The following is an 18,220-nucleotide window of genomic DNA, read 5'->3' on the forward strand; positions in this document are numbered from 1 at the left end:
AAGTTGTGGTCTCTCTCACACAGGTCTATCAGACCACACAGGACAATACTGCACACTGGACCTTCCAAAAACAAAAGCAGCAACAACATATACATCACGACGGAACCTTAACCACAACAATCTGCTGATCTTAAAAAATGAGCTTTCCACTGTAACCTTGGAACCTGTTTTGAGAACAAATGATGTGGAAGAGGCCTACTTTAACTTCAACCAAACGCTCCAGCTTGCAATTGATAATGCATGTCCAAAAGAAAAAAGATTTTGGACTTCACAAAAAAGGGGCAAACGACTGATGTATGATGAAGAAACTATGATACTTAAAAAGGAGTTTTTATCAGCACAAGACAAATTTCTCCTAACTGGTCATCCTGATGACAAGAAGATAGCTACAGATAAGAAGAAATCTTACGACCAAAAATTAAAAAAGGCAAGGCAAGAAACAAGTGCTGCATACATTGAACAAGCAGAAAACAAATCTAAAGCCATATGGGACACCATCGATAGTGAGAGGAAATAGCTTGACAACATTTCTACAATAGAATTAAATGACAATGGAATGAAACTTATTGACCCTAAAGATGTAGCAAACCGCTTTAATTATTATTTTTTAAACATAGCTGAGGAAACATTAAAACAAAACAGCAGATACAACACACCACCAATAGCTCAAAATCCTCCAGCTACCACATTTAACACTCTCTTCCTTCCGTCCAACAACACCTGATGAGATAGGCAGAACCATTCAATCATTAAAGAACTCCACATCATCAGGCATTGATGATCTTCAAAAATCCTTAAAACCAGATAAATTAATAATGCCGCTAATGAAGATTGTAAACATTTCAGTGGCAGAGGGGACTTTTCCAACCAAGTTGAAAACAACCAAGGTATTTCCTAAACACAAACAAGGGGACCTACAAAACATCTCTAACTACCGACATATCTCGCTGCTCTCATCTGTCTCCAAACTCATAGAGAAGATTATAAAAGTAAGAATCCAGGAGCATCTTAGTTAAAACCAAGCATTGACAAACAGCCAACATGGGTTTGTTCCTGGAAATCAACCACAACTGCTCTGATAGACCTTGTTGAATATATCATTGAGAACATAGAAAATGGCAACACTATCACCAGCCTGTATCTTGACTTAAGCAAGGCTTTTGATTCCTTGGGACATGATCTTATTCTAACTGAACTTCAAAATTTAGGAATCCAGCGAACAGCTCTGAAATGGTTTGCAAGTTATCTAAAAGGACGAAGCCAAATGTTAGAAATAAAACACACAACAAAAGGGTTTACAGATACTGTCAGATCAGAATTGCTACCGACTAACAGGGGAGTTCCCCATGGCTCTGTCCTAGGGCCAGTTCTGTTTGGCCTGTTTATTAATGACTTCTCGGAACACCTTGAGGAATACAGCAAGATGGTTATGTATGCAGACGACACTGTGCTGCTTACAGCAAACAGAAATGAAATGAAATAATACAAAGAAACATAGATCAACTAGAAGTAAACACCTATATAGCTTTCAATATGACACAGGACTACTGTATGAAAAATGACTTAGTCCTCAATTAAAGTAAGACCAAGCAAATTACTTTTAGAAATAAAAAGTCTACAGTATCTGAAATACCCAACCTGACAGCAGCTGAAGAAATCAAACATCTAGGTGTCATAATTGATGAAAATTTATCCTGGGATCGTCATGTAGCTTGTCTTTGCCAAAAACTCGGGCCAGCTTGCTTTGCTATAAAACGAATCAAAGAGACTAGTGCCCCTGAGGCAACGAGGACTGCATACACCGTACATTGTTTGAAAGCCATGTACGCCATGTGTATTACTATCTGGTGTGGATCCACTATGGACAATCTTAACCGGGTCCTGGTTATGCAGAGAAGGGCTATCAGAATAATAGCAGGCATAAGTAAAGAACAAAGCTGTAGAGATGCCTTCAGAACATCCTGACGGTGACTTCCATCTACATCCTAGAAACTGTTTATTACTGTGTAACCAAATACCCGCCTAAACAGAGAGATATTCATGAATACAACACCAGATATGCAGGAAACTATGTGCTGCCTGGCCACAGAAAAGCAATGTTTGAAAAGAAACCACTGTATACAGGAGTGAAGATGCTAAACAAGCTACCAGACCATTTGAATTGAAAATTGGAGGCCCTGTGCTGATGAAGAGGAAGCTACAGAGATGGCTGCTTGACAAAGCTTTCTACACCCTAAAGGAGTTCTTTGCATGGCAAGACCACACACAACACTGAAGAAGCTTTTCCATTTCACTTTGTATCTATTATACCAATGTTATTTATTTAAATTTGACGCTGTAACATTTCTTGATAAAATTGTAATAAAGGAATTGTCTATTGTCTATTAACTATAGGACCATGTTGGTAGATAATGAGTACAAGGTATAATAAAACCCATAAGTAATACAACGCTCGAGTTACACAATTCTGTTGGTATAGCATAGACATATCACTATTTCCGAGTACTAAGCAAAGCAATGAACGAGTCATCTTACATCCTTGAGTTTCAAAAACAAATTTGCTAGGCCAGTTGGAACTGTGCAAAGGTCCACAATGATTTATTGCTCTAATTTAGTACAACATTTCATCATTTGGTGCATTTATCAACTACAATAATCAAAATTAATTTCTTTCAGTGTATGTATATTTTAATCCAATCAATTTTTTTTTCTATTGAAATTGGCGTATTCCTAGATTAACGTTGACAGAATTCTACTGTATAAGATAAGAAATTAAATTTATTTTGCTCTAAAGCTAATGAATGTAAAATACTTTTATGCTACACTACATTATTTTGACGAACTTCCCATGCAAGGATTTAGTCCAGAAAACAGCTGTTTGCCGCCAGCTTATTCAAATGGGGTTTCATTGCGTACTACTGTACTGTAATGAGTTTTAACGGACACTAATCAGATGATTATACTGTATTTAGGTGGCAATGAGTGGTTATAAACAAAAACATAACCTCTCTTAGAGGTTATAACTAGTGATTTTTAGTCCTCGAGTTGGTGGAAATATACAAGGATTTGTACAGATTTAATATTATGGCGTAAACTATCGTACGTAACTCGTCCAAAATGTGTGTACCGAACTCGTATGGTAAACACTTATTTTCAGGAATAGTAACGTAATATACTATTTCACTACACTACTATGAGTTAAGCTGTTTAGAAAAAGAATTGGATCTGGGATAATAAAACGTTAGTGGGTGAATAAACCTTTATATTTGAACAATGAAACAACAGGGCTTTGTAAGGTATCGACTCCAAAGTCTCACAAAGAACATGAAAGGAATGTAACTGTATCCTTGGGTTACGCTACACTAACATGAAACACGCAACGGTAACAATGCCTTGTTTAGGATCACAAGAGTCTGTTGTAAACTTAGCACCGTTTGGCCGTATAATAACAACATTATAAAATATATAAATCTCCCAATCACACGACACGGTTACACTCTAGTGACAACAGCTCCTCGCATGGTAAAAAAATACACAAACAAAATGGATAAATGGACTGTACAATATAATGAAAACTTTAATAAAAGTACCGAGTATAAATATAATTAACAAATTCGAGAACCCTCAACAGCATGTATAAGAGCCCAAAAACGGCTTTAACAAGTATAATAAAATAGACTTACAAAATAATTACCTTTTCAATATGAACAATTACAATAACTTTTGCTAGCTTAGCTACAATATGGTCTCGACGACTGTGACTGCGGTCTGTTGACTAGTGAGGGAGCCGACAGTCCAGATGTGTTCAATCTTGGTGCTTCAGCTGACCCATCTGACACATGAGAGCGAATCTCTGCCGTAACATGTGTCGCAACTCTTGCCTCTTCTCTGTCACATGCGGCCGTTTGGCCATGAACTTCTGCACTTCTTCAAGAGGTATGAAGCTCTCTTCATCTGATGAACAGGATTCCTACAAAAAAAAAGCTTTTCACTATGTTACAAACTTACTTTGTAGCATTACAATTGTACAGTTGCAAAACCTCTAAACATTGACAACTTGGGGTAGCGGATTTCTACCCCCGGATATTTACCCCCATGAAAAAACGCCTACGTCATTTTGACGTCACGAGGGGCGGGGCTTATACACGATCCAGAAACAGCCCGCGACTGGAAATCTACCCCCGGACATCTACCCCCGGATATCTACCCCCAGACATCTACCCCCGGATGTCTACCCCCGGACATCTACCCCCGGAAATCTACCCCCGTGGTCAGCTACGCTATGTATCGGCCAAGATGCATTGTTGTAATTGATTTTATTAATTGGTTTATGTAAATAAACGGCTCTTTGGTTATTCATTAGCTTCTAATATCCAGTATAAAGCATGCGATATGTCGTTGTCGTGTTTAACATGTACATCGAATAGGTACAGTATTTTACATATTTGATTTACTTAGCTTAATAAGGTTATAACAAATAACATTTATCTTATGTTATTGGAATTAAAACAACTACAAGATTATGCAGTTTTGAAAAACTAGGTATTCTGAAACCAATATGTTTTTTCTAAATATGCTATTATGAAAATATGCTTTCTTATTATTTACTTTAAAATATTTTTGATGATATCATCGTTTTAGTGACACACCTGTTGTGTTGACTGTTGTGTTGGCAACGACTTGGGGTATTTTATTGCCCAAGAAGAATAAAATATTTTTTGAGTTTTCGTTTTACAACAAAAAAAAATTATTCGCATAATAAGCTAATGAATAACCGAAGAGCCGTTGACTTATATAAACCAATTAATGAAATCAATTACACCAATGCATCTTGGCCGATACGTAGCGTAGCTGACCATGGGGGTAGATTTCCGGGGGTAGATGTCCGGGGGTAGATGTCCGGGGGTAGATGTCTGGGGGTAGATATCCGGGGGTAGATTTCCAGTCGCGGGCTGTTTCTCGATCGGGAATAGGCCCCGCCCCTCGTGACGTCAAAGTGACGTAGGCGTTTTTTCATGGGGGTAAATATCCGGGGGTAGAATTCCGGCGACCCGACAACTTGAACATTCCTTTAATTTTAAATTAGACAATATTAAATACAGTTGAATTACCTTAGCAGCAGTTAGTCAATCATTGATATATTGTCAACGGCAAACAAATTGCAGATCTTTGAACATTGATTCATTGCAATTGATAGTACATTCAAAGCAATAGAACGCTCTCCTGTATTGTAAGAGAGGGTCTTCTATAAATTTTGTTGTAAAATTACCAAACTAGTAAGATATGAAAGACAATACACAATGTCAATACAATTGGTGATGGGTCGGTACCACTTTTTCAAAGTCGGTACCGGTGCTGGTTCCTAGCAAAAATCGGTTCTCGGTTCCGGTACCATAGGTATCTTATTTAAATTTTTTAGAATAGGCTTAGGGGTCTCAATCCCGGGCTTTCAATCCAATCCCGGGATTTCGGGATTCGTCTCAGCCGATCCCAGGATATTTGATGATTTTAACTTTTTAGCCATTTCAAATTTTTAGGCCAAATTCAAACCAGTCAGAAAGAGTCAATCGTAATTTAAAAATAGCTTTAAAAATATTTCATTCGCAAACACAAAAGCGTTGGGATGAAAATATCGCATTTCTAAATATGGGTTTAAATTCAGCTGTCCACGAATCAACCAAAGCGACGCCTGCGCGAATTTTCCTGAGCTGTTTTGATGTGCTATTTATATGTATAGTGTAAATAGTATTTAATTTGTACTATTTATAAATTGGGGCGCTTTCATTGCCTCACCCTGTATTAAGTTATCTATTTTATGAATAAAATTCTTTTACAATTTGTTTCTTTATTGGATTGAAATTATTCTTAAAGTAATTAGTTACCTAGGTTGATTATCATGTTGGTGAGGAGGGAGAAAAGGTAAGTATAAATAAAATACACAATAACAAGTGTAAATTTAATGCTGCAGCCAACAAGTAGGCTAGGCCAAATTTTTTAGTGTAGTATTAGGCCTAATACTAATAATTTAAATTTGAAGATTTGGTGTATAACTTACTTAAACTAACTTACCTATTTAGGCCTACGCCTACTTTATGCGCAACTACACGACTCGACTCGTTACTCGAGTTTTTACTCAAATACTCAACTTGATCCGAATTGAAAAATCAGGACTCGCCCACCCCTAATGAAAATTAAAGGGTACTTAACAAGTTTGAGCTTTTTCATTACAAAAACAAAATGCCAAAGGTTTGTATGAAAAAGAAATATATAAAATTCTAGTGATGGTCGGATCCAGATATCGGACAACCGGATCCGCCAAATCCGAGCTGGAACCGGCACCGGATCGGATCCAAAAATTCCGGATCTTGAGCTGGATTCGGTTTTGATGGATACGATTTTTTTGCTAACATAAAGCTGTATTTTTGTATCCATGTACAAGACCAGTTTCTTCCCGATTTTTTACAAACACAAAGCTGTCATTATCCATGTACGCTCATCCGGACTAAAGTGGCGGGCGTCCGGTCCGGATTACGAAAAATCCGGACTATCACACAGTACTGTATATAGAAGTTTTTTTCAATTTTGTTCCAGGTCCACCACAGTAATAAATAGCCGGGCATATGCACTTCAACCGGTAATAATTTTTACCACCGAATTTTGTTCCAGGTCCACAGTAATAAATACCTGGGCATATGAACTTCAACCGGTAATAATTTTTACCGTTGAATTTAGTTCCAGGTCCACAGTAATAAATAGCCGGGCATATGCACTTCAACCAGTAATAATTTTTACCGCCGAATTTAGTTTGTAATGATATTTATAGTTTGAATTTATAGTTATAAATTCGACTATTTAAATATAAATATAAACTATTTATATTTATAGTTCGTATTAGTTTAGTAATGATAGCTGGGCATACGCACTTACACCGGTAATAATTTTTACCGCCGAATTTAGTACCAGGTTCACAGTAATGATAGCCGGGCATATGCACTTCAACCGGTAATATTTTTACCGCCGAATTTAGTTCCAGGTCCACAGTAATGATAGCCGTGAATATGCACTTCAACCGGTAATAATTTTTACCACCGAATTTAGTTCCAAGTCCACAGTAATGATAGCTGGGCATATGCACTTCCACCTTTAATATTTTTTACCGCCGAATTTTGTTCCAGGTCCACAGTAATGATAGGCGTTCACATGCATCTTCCACCGGTAATAATTTTTACCGCCGAATTTAGTTCCAGGTCCACAGTAATAAATAGCCGGGCATACGCACTTACATCGGTAATAATTTTTACCGCCGAATTTAGTTCCAGGTCCACAGTTATGACAGCTGGGCATATGCACTTCCACCGGTAATATTTTTACCGCCGAATTTAGTTCCTGGTCCACAGTAATGATAGCCGGGCATATGCACTTGAACAAGTTAATAATGTTTGCCGCCGAATTGATTTCCAGGTCCATAGTATTGATAGCCGGGAATATGCACTTTAATCAGTAATAATTTTTACCACCGAATTTAGTTCCAAAGTCCACAGTAATGATAGCTGGGCATATACACTTCCACCGGTAATATTTTTTACCATCGAATTTTGTTCCCTGGTCCACAGTAATGATAGGCGTGCACATGCATCTTCCACCGGTAATAATTTTTACCGCCGAATTTTGTTCCAGGTCCACAGTAATAAATAGGCGGGCATAAGCACTTCAACCGGTAATAATTTTTACCGCCGAATTTAGTACCAGGTCCACAGTAATGATAGCCGGGCATATGCACTTCAACCGGTAATTATGTTTACCGCCGAATTTAGTTCCAGGTCCACATTAATGATAGATGGGAATATGCACTTCAACCGGTAATAATGTTTACTGCCGGTATAATTAATTTTAAACAGTATGATTTAAATTGGCATTCTGTTAATTATGTTTTTTTTACCCGCACTTATGACAGTGTTTATCTTCGGATCCGGATCCGGTACCGACATTTTCTTGGATCCGCCCATCACTAAAAAATTCTTATACTAAGTCTTCACTATCATATTATTTACCTCAAGCATTTGCTGTAAAGAGAGTGTTTGCATTGAATGCCTTAGACGTTTGATTTTCTCTCCTTCTTCAGAATTGCATTCACCTAGAAAAGAAATTTTGAATAAGAACACACCGTGGAAGATGATTAAGTAAATATGCTTATATGTTGGGATATTCTGCTTTTTACTAATTGACATTGCTATTATTTATATCTGGATTTTCTAAACAACATGAAAAAGAATAATAATATTTCAGGTAGTGATACCTGCAATGGTCAGCAATAGGTTGCTGATTTTATTGGTTCGGTTCCTGTTCGTTTTTTTTATCGGTTTTTCGGTTGTTTCCCTTAAATAACTTATTTAAATACAAATTTTCTCTCTACTCATGTAAAAGTAGTACAGTAGAGTCCCGTTAGTCCGAAATGGTTGGGACTGGACCCATTTCGGATTACCAAATATTTCGGATAAAACGTTTTATTTTTATTTTTTAAAAATAAAAAAAAATAATTTTTTTGTCTTAGGACGCTAGGCATGAGCCCGGGATTGTTTTTCACATTACTTAAGGCTAGACCTAGTGGTTGCAGCATTATCACTTAAAATACATTTGTGATTTAACGGGATTGGAACCCAGATGAAAATGAACAATGTTAATAACAAAACTGGTGAAATATTTACTAAAATACTCTACAAAAGTCTATCTCGCCCGGCCGCTGCAGAATACTTTGACGAGGTACAGCTAACTGTGTTTAAAGTTAGGCCTAAATAAAAAAATTAAAGTTTTTAAATTTTAAAAATGTTAACTTTTTTTATTAAAAAAATATATTTACAAAATTACCGGCAACTAATATAGGCTAATTATAAGAAAAGCCCAATAAAAGTTGTGTAAACAAATTAAAAAAACAGATATTGGTAGGGGTGGGCGAGTACTCGACCTTCGAGTAATTACTCGAGTTTTTTCAAATTACTCGACCTCGAGTCGAGTAGTAATTACTACTCGAAAATTCGTGTCGAGTAGTTATAAATAGTGCCACTTCACAATTTTCTACACTCAAATTTAATAAATTATATCTTGTTTTGTGTTGATGCCTTATTTAATCCCCATTCCTACAAAAAAACAACAATCTAAATTCATAAAGGTTAGACCAGCGTAAACCAAATGTTCAACAAACAAACATCGTCAGTCGGCAGAGCTAGCAAGAGGACTACTTAAGACTTTCACTTTCCTACAACAGTCAACAATACATTTCGATAACGATACGGATACAGTAAGTCGAAATAAACGAACTACAATAGTCGAAATAAACGAACTACAATAGTCGATAGTCAACAAGGGAGTCTCGTGACTAGTATAACATAGGCAGACGATTATTGAAGATATTATAAAGTACAGTATCAGATTTAGTTTGAACTGCCATCAAAATATTTTATACCAAAATATAGAAATACAACAAATAAAAATTACCTATGCATAATATTTTTTCAATTTAATCGGTGTTTAGTTTTACAAACCGATAAGTTACTTAAGGAACATCAATGCATCTGACTGACGCAATCTCATTGGGTCTTGGCAGAAAGAGAAGATCAGTTCCACTTCAAACTCAGTGTTGCCAGATGGACGATTATTTTTGTACTTTTACAACTAACAGTGGTATTGGCATAAACAAACTATAAGTATAATTAATTCTCAAATGAGTTTACATAAACATGATTTAAATTAGTCAAACTATTAACTTTTTTTACAAATTAAAAGCTATAGCAATTTTATAATAATTTTGCCGACATTCACCATAATAGTGTAATGATAAATATGGCAACGTCAGCCCTGCAAAACAGCTGTTTGATGGGAAAACAAAGCAGAAGCAGAATGAGCAGAGCAGACCGACTAGACTGACTAGAGAGAGAGAGAGAGGATAGAATGTCGACCGCATAGCAACAATAACAAAACAAAACAATGGATTGGAGTGAAGTTATGTCAACGTCAGTTTAGAATGTTTTTACTTTGAAGAACTTTGAAGTGAATTTAATAAAATTAATTTTGTTTGGTGGAAGTTTAATAGAAAGTAAAATAAAAATATTCTGTTTATGATTTTCATTGTGCAATTTTGAATCTGGTGGCAGAAACATGACAACTACAGTTTGAATTGTAACTAAACCTAGAAAGATGTGATTTTATTAAAGAAAGGCCAAATAGGCTATACCGGGCTACAAAGAAATGAAATGTGTTTTCATTTTAAAATTAAGTGTTTAAAATGTGGGATTTTATTTTAAAATAATAGGCCTACTACGTTTTTGTTTAATCTTCAGTCTGTCAGAGAGAGTGACTTGATTATTCTTATGTAAATGGATAGCCCTAGTACCCATAACCTTCAAACTTAACCCTCCGAGTGTCCATAGTTTAGGCCTTAATGTCCGGCTATTTTTGGCGCATTTGCAAAGTTTTATTAAAACGGATCTGAGAAGCTTAAAACAATGTTAATTCTACTGTTCTATATACCATTTTGTTTGGAAAATCATGGGCTTCAATATTATACATAAAACATAAGGAACATTTGTTTCAAAAAATTTTTTTAGGTAAAAATAAATATTTTGGAAAAAAAAAAAAAAAATAAGTTTGCGCTCAATGAAATTGTATAAATTATAGGCCTATAAATATTTCTACAATTACGATCGGCTCGGAGAACATAAAGCGCTTAGAGACAGACCTCTGGAGAAAGCTCAGAATCTAACGAAAAGAACGATACCTAACTCGATCCAGTTCAATCCGATTCAGTCAGTCATAGAGCCTTCGCCGTAAACGATGTTCGTGTGTCGAAAAATCAACGCGAGACACTACACAAAGTGTGTCGTGCGTCAATTTTTCGACGAGTGACGCTCGGAGGGTTAAGGCAGATGAAGTGCTTATCCAAGTCATTATTTTAAAATACCTTATTGCATATTGATGTTTTTAACATATGATACAATATGTAGTTTGATATTAGTTTTCTGTTTTATAAATAAATTTATGTTTACAAATTCTGTTTCTTAATTGAATTGAAATAATTAGGCTTAAAGTTACGTTATAAAGTTAGTTACCCAGGTTGATTATCATGTTAGTGAGGAGGAAGAAAATGCAAGAAAAAATAAAACACACAATAACAAGTGATGTGTAAATTTAATGCTGCAGCCAACAAGTAGTCTAGGCCAATTTTTTTACTAGGCCTAAGGTAACAGGTACTAATAATTAGTAACCATATAATTTCGAAAATTTTGTATACTTAAACTACCTATTTAGGCCTAGGCAGGGTCAAATTTGGCTAGGATGAAATTTGTTTCAGCAAAATGCTGCAAACTCTCAGACAACTAAGTTAACTGTAGGAAAAATATTATTCAATAGAGTAAGCATTTAAAACAAATATCCCAGTAGGCTAGTATTACATAGGCCTATGTTTGAACATTAGGTTACATTTTCAATTTTATTTGTATAAAATTTGCTATAGGCCTAGCCTGGAAAACTAAGTTATGTAGTATTTTTAAGTTGTGAATAGCAAGATGCTAAAAATGCTACCGCAGCTTAAACCCTGGGTCTAGGCCTACTTAACGCGTAACTACTAGACTCGACTCGATACTCGAGTTTATAGTGTTTTCACTCAAATACTCGACTCGAATTGAAAAATCACTACTCGCCCACCCCTAGATATTGGTAAATAATTAAAAACCCACATAGGCTACGTTTATTAGCCCTAAAGGTAAATTAACTCTTAATATTCACTCGACAAACTCTGCAAATTAAGGTTAAAAATTAACATCAATGAGTTTGAATCAACTTGTAAGTACTGCTGAGCTAGGCCTCCTGAAGCAGTTTTGAACTGACGAACGTTACGATTTTCGCCTTATATTTGCCGATAAGTTACAGTACTTATGATTAACTGTAAACCAGTAAAAAACCAATAATTACAATAAAAACTTATAGTATATTTTTCAAAGTTAACATAAATGTAGTACTTTAAAACAAAATTCGTGGTAGAAAATGGTATTTTTAGAAGTTCATCGCAGATGAAAATTACATTTCCTATGTAGATTTTAATGAAATATTAAACATTTTCTTTACACCAGAAGTCTAATTCAAAGGGGGAAAGAATGTATTATGAATTTTCTAGTCCTATAGACATTTTTTAAAAAGCTTGAATATGATTTTTTGACAAAAAACATGGTTGATTTGTGGGTTGTTTCAGATTATTCAAGGCACATTATTTATTGTTTTGTATTGTATTAATAACCTTTTTAAACATTGAATTTTGTCTTAAAAGTGCCCAGATATGTACAATACTAGTTACAAAGAACATTTTTTAAAGGCCTATTAAAATACTCTTCGGCCCGGCCCGTTTATCCTTAATTTTGAAGGGTTAGATTATTCACTACCTTCGGTCATAATTCATTACTTTTTCACAACTTTTCCTGACCTTTCAAAATCCCTGTCTTTTCCCGAATTTCCCGGAATTCTCGACTGGTAGACACCCTGAGCTCCCTCCCCTTTCTCACTTAACATAAAAACAAATTACCAATTAATTGATGGTGCAGACTCTAGGTCCAGGCACGTCACATAAAGCTTATTCTGCATGCCTCCATGGATAAAAAACAGAATTCCTAATACTTATATTTTACTTATACATTACCTGTACCATCGTGATTACAGAATCCATCAGAACAGGCCACCTCTGAGCCCTCAGGGGAGCTCGGCCCACTAGGTCCTGTACTGCCGAGGTTGTTCTCACTAGAATAACCGTAGTCTTGAGAGTGATCACTAGACGACCAACCTTTCTGTGCATCCAGCAGCTCCTGTCACAGAACAATAATGGTTTATACCTACTGGATGCAATGGAATGTTAGAGTTCTATACTATTTTCATGATTGGGTCACAACATCAAATTTGCTAAGGCAATGTGCATGATTGAAGGCTCTTAAATGACAAACCTTTTTCACAACTGTTATTTTTGGAAAGCATTGCTTAACCGGTTAGACAACGATCCAACAAGATCCTACTAGTCTATTAGGTTTCATTTTGTCATTAGTGAAACTCAAGGAGTCAAGGGAAAAGATATACTGTTAGCTACTACCACAGTTCTGCTAACAGAATCTCATTTTCCTTCTCCAGATGGGACTTCCCCGGCCCCCCACAGAATTCAGAGTGGATGGTTATACATTTTTGGATGCTTAGGCAAATCAGAAAAAGAAAGGAAAGTCAGTTTTTTTAATGTATTATTGCAAATTGTTTGGTTTGTTTACTAAAGAAGAATCACTAATCCAAAATAATTCCACTATATAAAATACTCCCGCCGCAGCAAACCTGCAGACTAAGCGAATTTCCATCTGAGAGGCCTGATTGGATTTACACTAAAATGCCTCCTTAAAAATATCACATTTATTCTCTTTTTAAAACGTTTTTATTAGCTCGCTTTCTTGTCCGGTACAAATTTTGCAATCAATTTTATACTAACTTCCCAATGAGCTAGAGACTTGAAACTTGAAACATAGCTCACAAATGGAAGACAGTGCAATATTATATCATTTAATTTTCATATTTCCCTTGGGCCAAGCCCCATGGGCTTCTTTTTATTAGCTCGCTTTCCTACAAATTTTGATATCAATTTTAAACAAAGTTCCTGATGAGCTAGAGACTTGAAATTTGAAACATAGCTCACAAATGGACGACAGTTAGGGGTCTGCGGTGCACTGAAAAAGTCGGTACGGTACAAGCTTAATTACCGTCATCGGTTCGGTACAGCATTTAACACACAGCCTATTATAATAATAAATTACTTTCAGTTTACTATCAATTAGCAGTCCCAAATCCATTAACATTTTATGACGACAATAATTATTGTTGTATTCAAGTACTTCCAATAAATGTTGAGTTTTATCACTTTTATTCCTTTATGACTTTCCCCAATTCTATTTTATCATAAAGATAATAGTTTTATAATGACTGTTAAATTTTATCTCTAACTCAGTCAGTATTTTCGTGAATATTAAATTTGCCGCTGGCCATTGTCTACAGCCATACAACTGTTTATGGCTACATATTAAACTTGTAACTAATATACAATCTTATTTTATAAGCTAAAATATTTGTTATGGATATTTTATCTTTCTATTGATTAAACTACAAGCATAGTTGTTGTTATTTGCATAATTTTTTTTTCGTTATGCAAGCCTACTCAGTCTCAAATTATGTCATTGCATGTTCTGTATCTTGTTGTGTTGTGTTGTATCATGTTGTTGTTGTCTTGTTGTGTTGTATTGTTGGATGTGGCTGTTAAGGTTTAAATGCTTTTTGTTTCCTGTATTTTTCATTGTGTGTGAAGGTACTTTATGCAATCTAAATCTTATGAACTAGAATTATGATAGTGATTTTGCTACTCTCATTGTAACCTAATAAATTTATATAGGCCCTCATAAATAGTTAGGTCTAGGCCTGGGTCTTTTGATTCTTTGGAAGAGCTTTAAAATATACTAAGATAATTGGATTGAACCTGAGATAAACTAATTATTGATATGTGTGGGTGTTAACTTTGTAAATGAAAAGACAACAATCTTACTCTGTGATAATCCAAATTTTAGTTTCAGAATAAAACTTTGAAAGAGTTGTATCCATCTTATAGTTAGTTTTGAAGCTTATAAAAAAGGATGCTCTTTGCCATTACTCCATCATAACCTCCAGTTTTTCATTGTCGTCTGCTGTGAACAGCTGGCAACTACACTGTCTTTGTACTGAATGCTTTTATATGTTTTTAAAAATCTAAAAAACAACGAGACATTGTGTTGGTTGGAAATAATTTACCAGTTGTGTGATATTATCTTGTCAATTAATGCTTCAAACATGTTTATTCCTAAAAACTGTTATCCTAATTTTAAAACCACTTTATCATGGCTATTCAAAGTATCTCAGAGTAAAATAGGTAAAGCCTTTATCTTAACTGTGATTTTCCTGACACAATCCTGGTAGTAGTAACAGGTTTTTGTTATAATGTGTGGTACAGTAATTGTTGTTAGAAAACCATGAATGCAGGATACTATCCTTTTTCATAGTAATGTCAATATATTAAAATTTAAAATAATGGTTTAAATACAGTTCTAAGAAGAAAACCACAAAAATACGGGTAGCCACGTACCGTACCGATTTTGTACCGAGAACCGAGGTACAAAATATTTTACCGTACCGAACCGTACCGACCTTAAATTTTCTGTACCGCAGACCCCTAATGACAGTGCAATATTATATCATTTAACTTTCGTATTTCCCTTGGACTACACTACGCCCCATGGGCTTCCAAATTTTCCATGTTTACATTTTGAAAAAATGTAAATATATCAATTAGTTTAAGTCAGCTGTAAATACTTAAATTTGACAGTTTGAAGAGCAGAGGTTAACAGGGTGTATACTATTTTATAAAGTGAAATTCCAGGTTTTTTCCAGGTTTTTTCATGGTTTTTCGAAGTTTTTCCGGTTCCCGCGTATTTCTTTGGTTCCACTTAAACTATAATCAATTTAAGACTTGCAGCTTAAGAACACAATATAAACTTACATCAAATTTGTTTCAAAGTCCAGTGAGCTAGTGTTGAAAAAGTAATAATCCTTATTATAGTAATAATTTTCATTATCATCATTACTTAAGTCCACGGAAACATTGTCTCTCTCGATAGCAGCAAAATCACGAATATTATCTTCATTTTTTATGAACACATTATCAATGGCAGCAAAGTCCTGAATATTTCCTGCGGTCGTGTGGTCGCTTCCCACGGTGACGAAAACCTCATCACAGTCTTACGTTATCATAGAAAAATCCTGGACATATCCCGCGGTATGTATACATTATCGCCGTCTCTCGCAATCACGGAAACGTAATCATCGTCATCCACAATCGCGGCAAAATCATGAAAATCCACCGCGGCCGTGTGGACATCATCATTGACTCCCGCGGTCACGGGAACGTCATCGTTGTCGTGCGCGATCTCGGCAAAATCATGAATATTTCCCGCGGCAGTGTAAACATCATCGTTGATCCCGCGGTCACGTAAACGTCATCGTCGTCGTCCGCGATCGCGGCTAAATCATGAACATCTGCGGCCGTGTAGACATAATCATCGTCGTCTTTCGCGGTCACGGCAAATCACGAATATTTTCCGCGGCCGTGTAGACATCATCATAGCCTCCCGCAGTCACGGAAACGTCATCGTCATCGTCCGCAATCTCGGTAAAATCATGAATATTTCCCGCGGCCGTGTCTACATCATCGTCGTCTCCCGCGGTCACGGAAACGTCATCGTCGTTTCCCGCGGTCACGGAAACGTCATCGTCGTCGGCCGCAATCACGGCAAAATCATGAGCATATCACGCGGCCGTGTAGAAATCATCATCGTCGTCTTTCGCGGTCACGGCAAATCACGAAAATCTTCCTTCCGCGGCCGTGTAGACATCATCATTGCCTCTCGCAGATATAGAAACGTCATTGCCGTCGTCCGCGATCTCGGCAAAATTATAAACATCTGCGGCCGTATAGACATAATCATCGTCGTCGCCCGCGGTCAAGGAAACGTCATCGTCGTCGTCCGCGATTTCGGCAAAATCATGGATATTTCCCGCGGCAGTGTATACATCATCGATGATCCCGTGGTCACGGAAACGTCATCGTCGTCTCCCGCAGTCACGTAAACGTCATCGTCGTCTCCCGCGGTCACGGAAACGTCATCGTCGTCTCCCGCGGTCACGGAAACGTCATCGTCGTCTCCCGCGGTCACGGAAACGTCATCGTCGTCTCCCGCGGTCACGGAAACGTCATCGTCGTCTCCCGCGGTCACGGAAACGTCATCTTCGTCTCCCGCGGTCACGGAAACGTCATCGTCGTCTCCCGCGGTCACGGAAACGTCATCGTCTCCCGCGGTCACGGAAACGTCATCGTCGTCTCCCGCGGTCACGGAAACGTCATCGTCGTCTCCCGCGGTCACGAAAACGTCATCGTCGTCGCCCGCAATCGCGGCAAGACGCATTTTACGACTACGATCTTCTACCGGGGCTATATTAAAGATCCCGGAATCGGTCCAAAAATCCCGGCTTTTTCCCGGTTTTTTCCAGGTCCCTTCAAATTCAAGGTTATTTCCCGGTTCTCCCGGTTTTCCCGGTTGGTATACACCCTGGTAAGAGGAACAGGTTATGCTCCCAAGAGATTCTTTATACAAACAAACATTTCAAAATAAAGATAAAAAATCTGATTGCAGATATAAAGGTGTTTGTCAATTGTTATTTATTTAGTATTCTATAAAGTAAACAATAAATTAAAATCGATTGATATATTTATAGTTAGTAGGTAGGCCATACATTAAATCTAATACATAATTATATGAAAAGAAAGAAACTCAAATAAACCTTAGATTTCCCACATGCCTCTGACTTAATCTGATATAGATGCTTTGAAATAGATCCACACACATTATAAACTAAAAAGTAGAAAATAATTTATAAATATGTGGAGAGAATAAATACTTGTAAGATTTAAAACGAAAAACGTGGGGTGCATGCAATTGATAATAATATATTAGTTCAATAGGTGAAGGTATTTGTAAATACGTTTTTCGATTTAAAGCTTACAAGTATACTCTCCACATATTTATAAATTATTTTCTACTTTTTAGTGCGTTAAAAAACGTTTTGATTGAACAGTTTTTTTTAAAATTATAAATTATTTAAATAGAATTAGTTTAACGAGTACTTAGGTTTGCTATAACAGGGAGGGTAAAAAAGTGTTTTTTGTTGTAAAACATATAAACAGTTTAGTAAAAAATGAATGTATTTTCCAAATTCGATCAAAATATGTTCATTAACAAGCAAATTACAACAGTTGACATATTCTCCATAAGAATAACATAGGAATTTTAAATTTACAATTTTTTAGAATTTTCTCCGTAACCATTAGGCGCACAATGATGCTTCAATATACTAAGTTATTTGTTTTTTTTAGCTCTACAAAATGGTTTGAAAAGAAATAGTAAAATTTGGTGTTTTTAAGGTCAAAAATGAAAAAAACCTATTTTTACCCCATAAACCCCCGTTCCCAAAAAAATTGCATGTGTTAAACTTCTTATTATTGGATAATATAACCTCACAGGGTAGATAATTGATTGTAGTGCTTAAACAAATGCTAATGGAAAATAACTCA

At 36.2% G+C, this 18,220-nt stretch overlaps 1 protein-coding gene across 2 annotated transcripts in view; it reads right to left on the reverse strand.

Annotated features, from left to right (window-relative positions):
• Positions 1 to 3,245: 3,245 nt before the first annotated feature.
• The window catches only part of LOC128986324 (gametogenetin-binding protein 2-like), an 80,133-nt gene continuing 65,158 nt past the window's right edge, over positions 3,246 to 18,220 (reverse strand). For both annotated transcript variants that reach the window (XM_054406645.1, XM_054406644.1), the window contains 3 exons: positions 12,683 to 12,845; positions 8,052 to 8,134; positions 3,246 to 3,970 (listed from right to left, as the gene is read on the reverse strand). In XM_054406645.1, the coding sequence (XP_054262620.1) occupies positions 3,806 to 3,970; positions 8,052 to 8,134; positions 12,683 to 12,845 (411 nt within the window). In that variant the 3' untranslated portion in view covers positions 3,246 to 3,805. The remainder of the gene's footprint in view (positions 3,971 to 8,051; positions 8,135 to 12,682; positions 12,846 to 18,220) is intronic.

The sequence above is a fragment of the Macrosteles quadrilineatus genome, unplaced genomic scaffold (assembly GCF_028750875.1).
Source record: "Macrosteles quadrilineatus isolate MER2022 unplaced genomic scaffold, UCM_ALF_1.0 Scaffold_2__2_contigs__length_208266976, whole genome shotgun sequence".
Lineage (NCBI taxonomy): Eukaryota > Metazoa > Arthropoda > Insecta > Hemiptera > Cicadellidae > Macrosteles > Macrosteles quadrilineatus.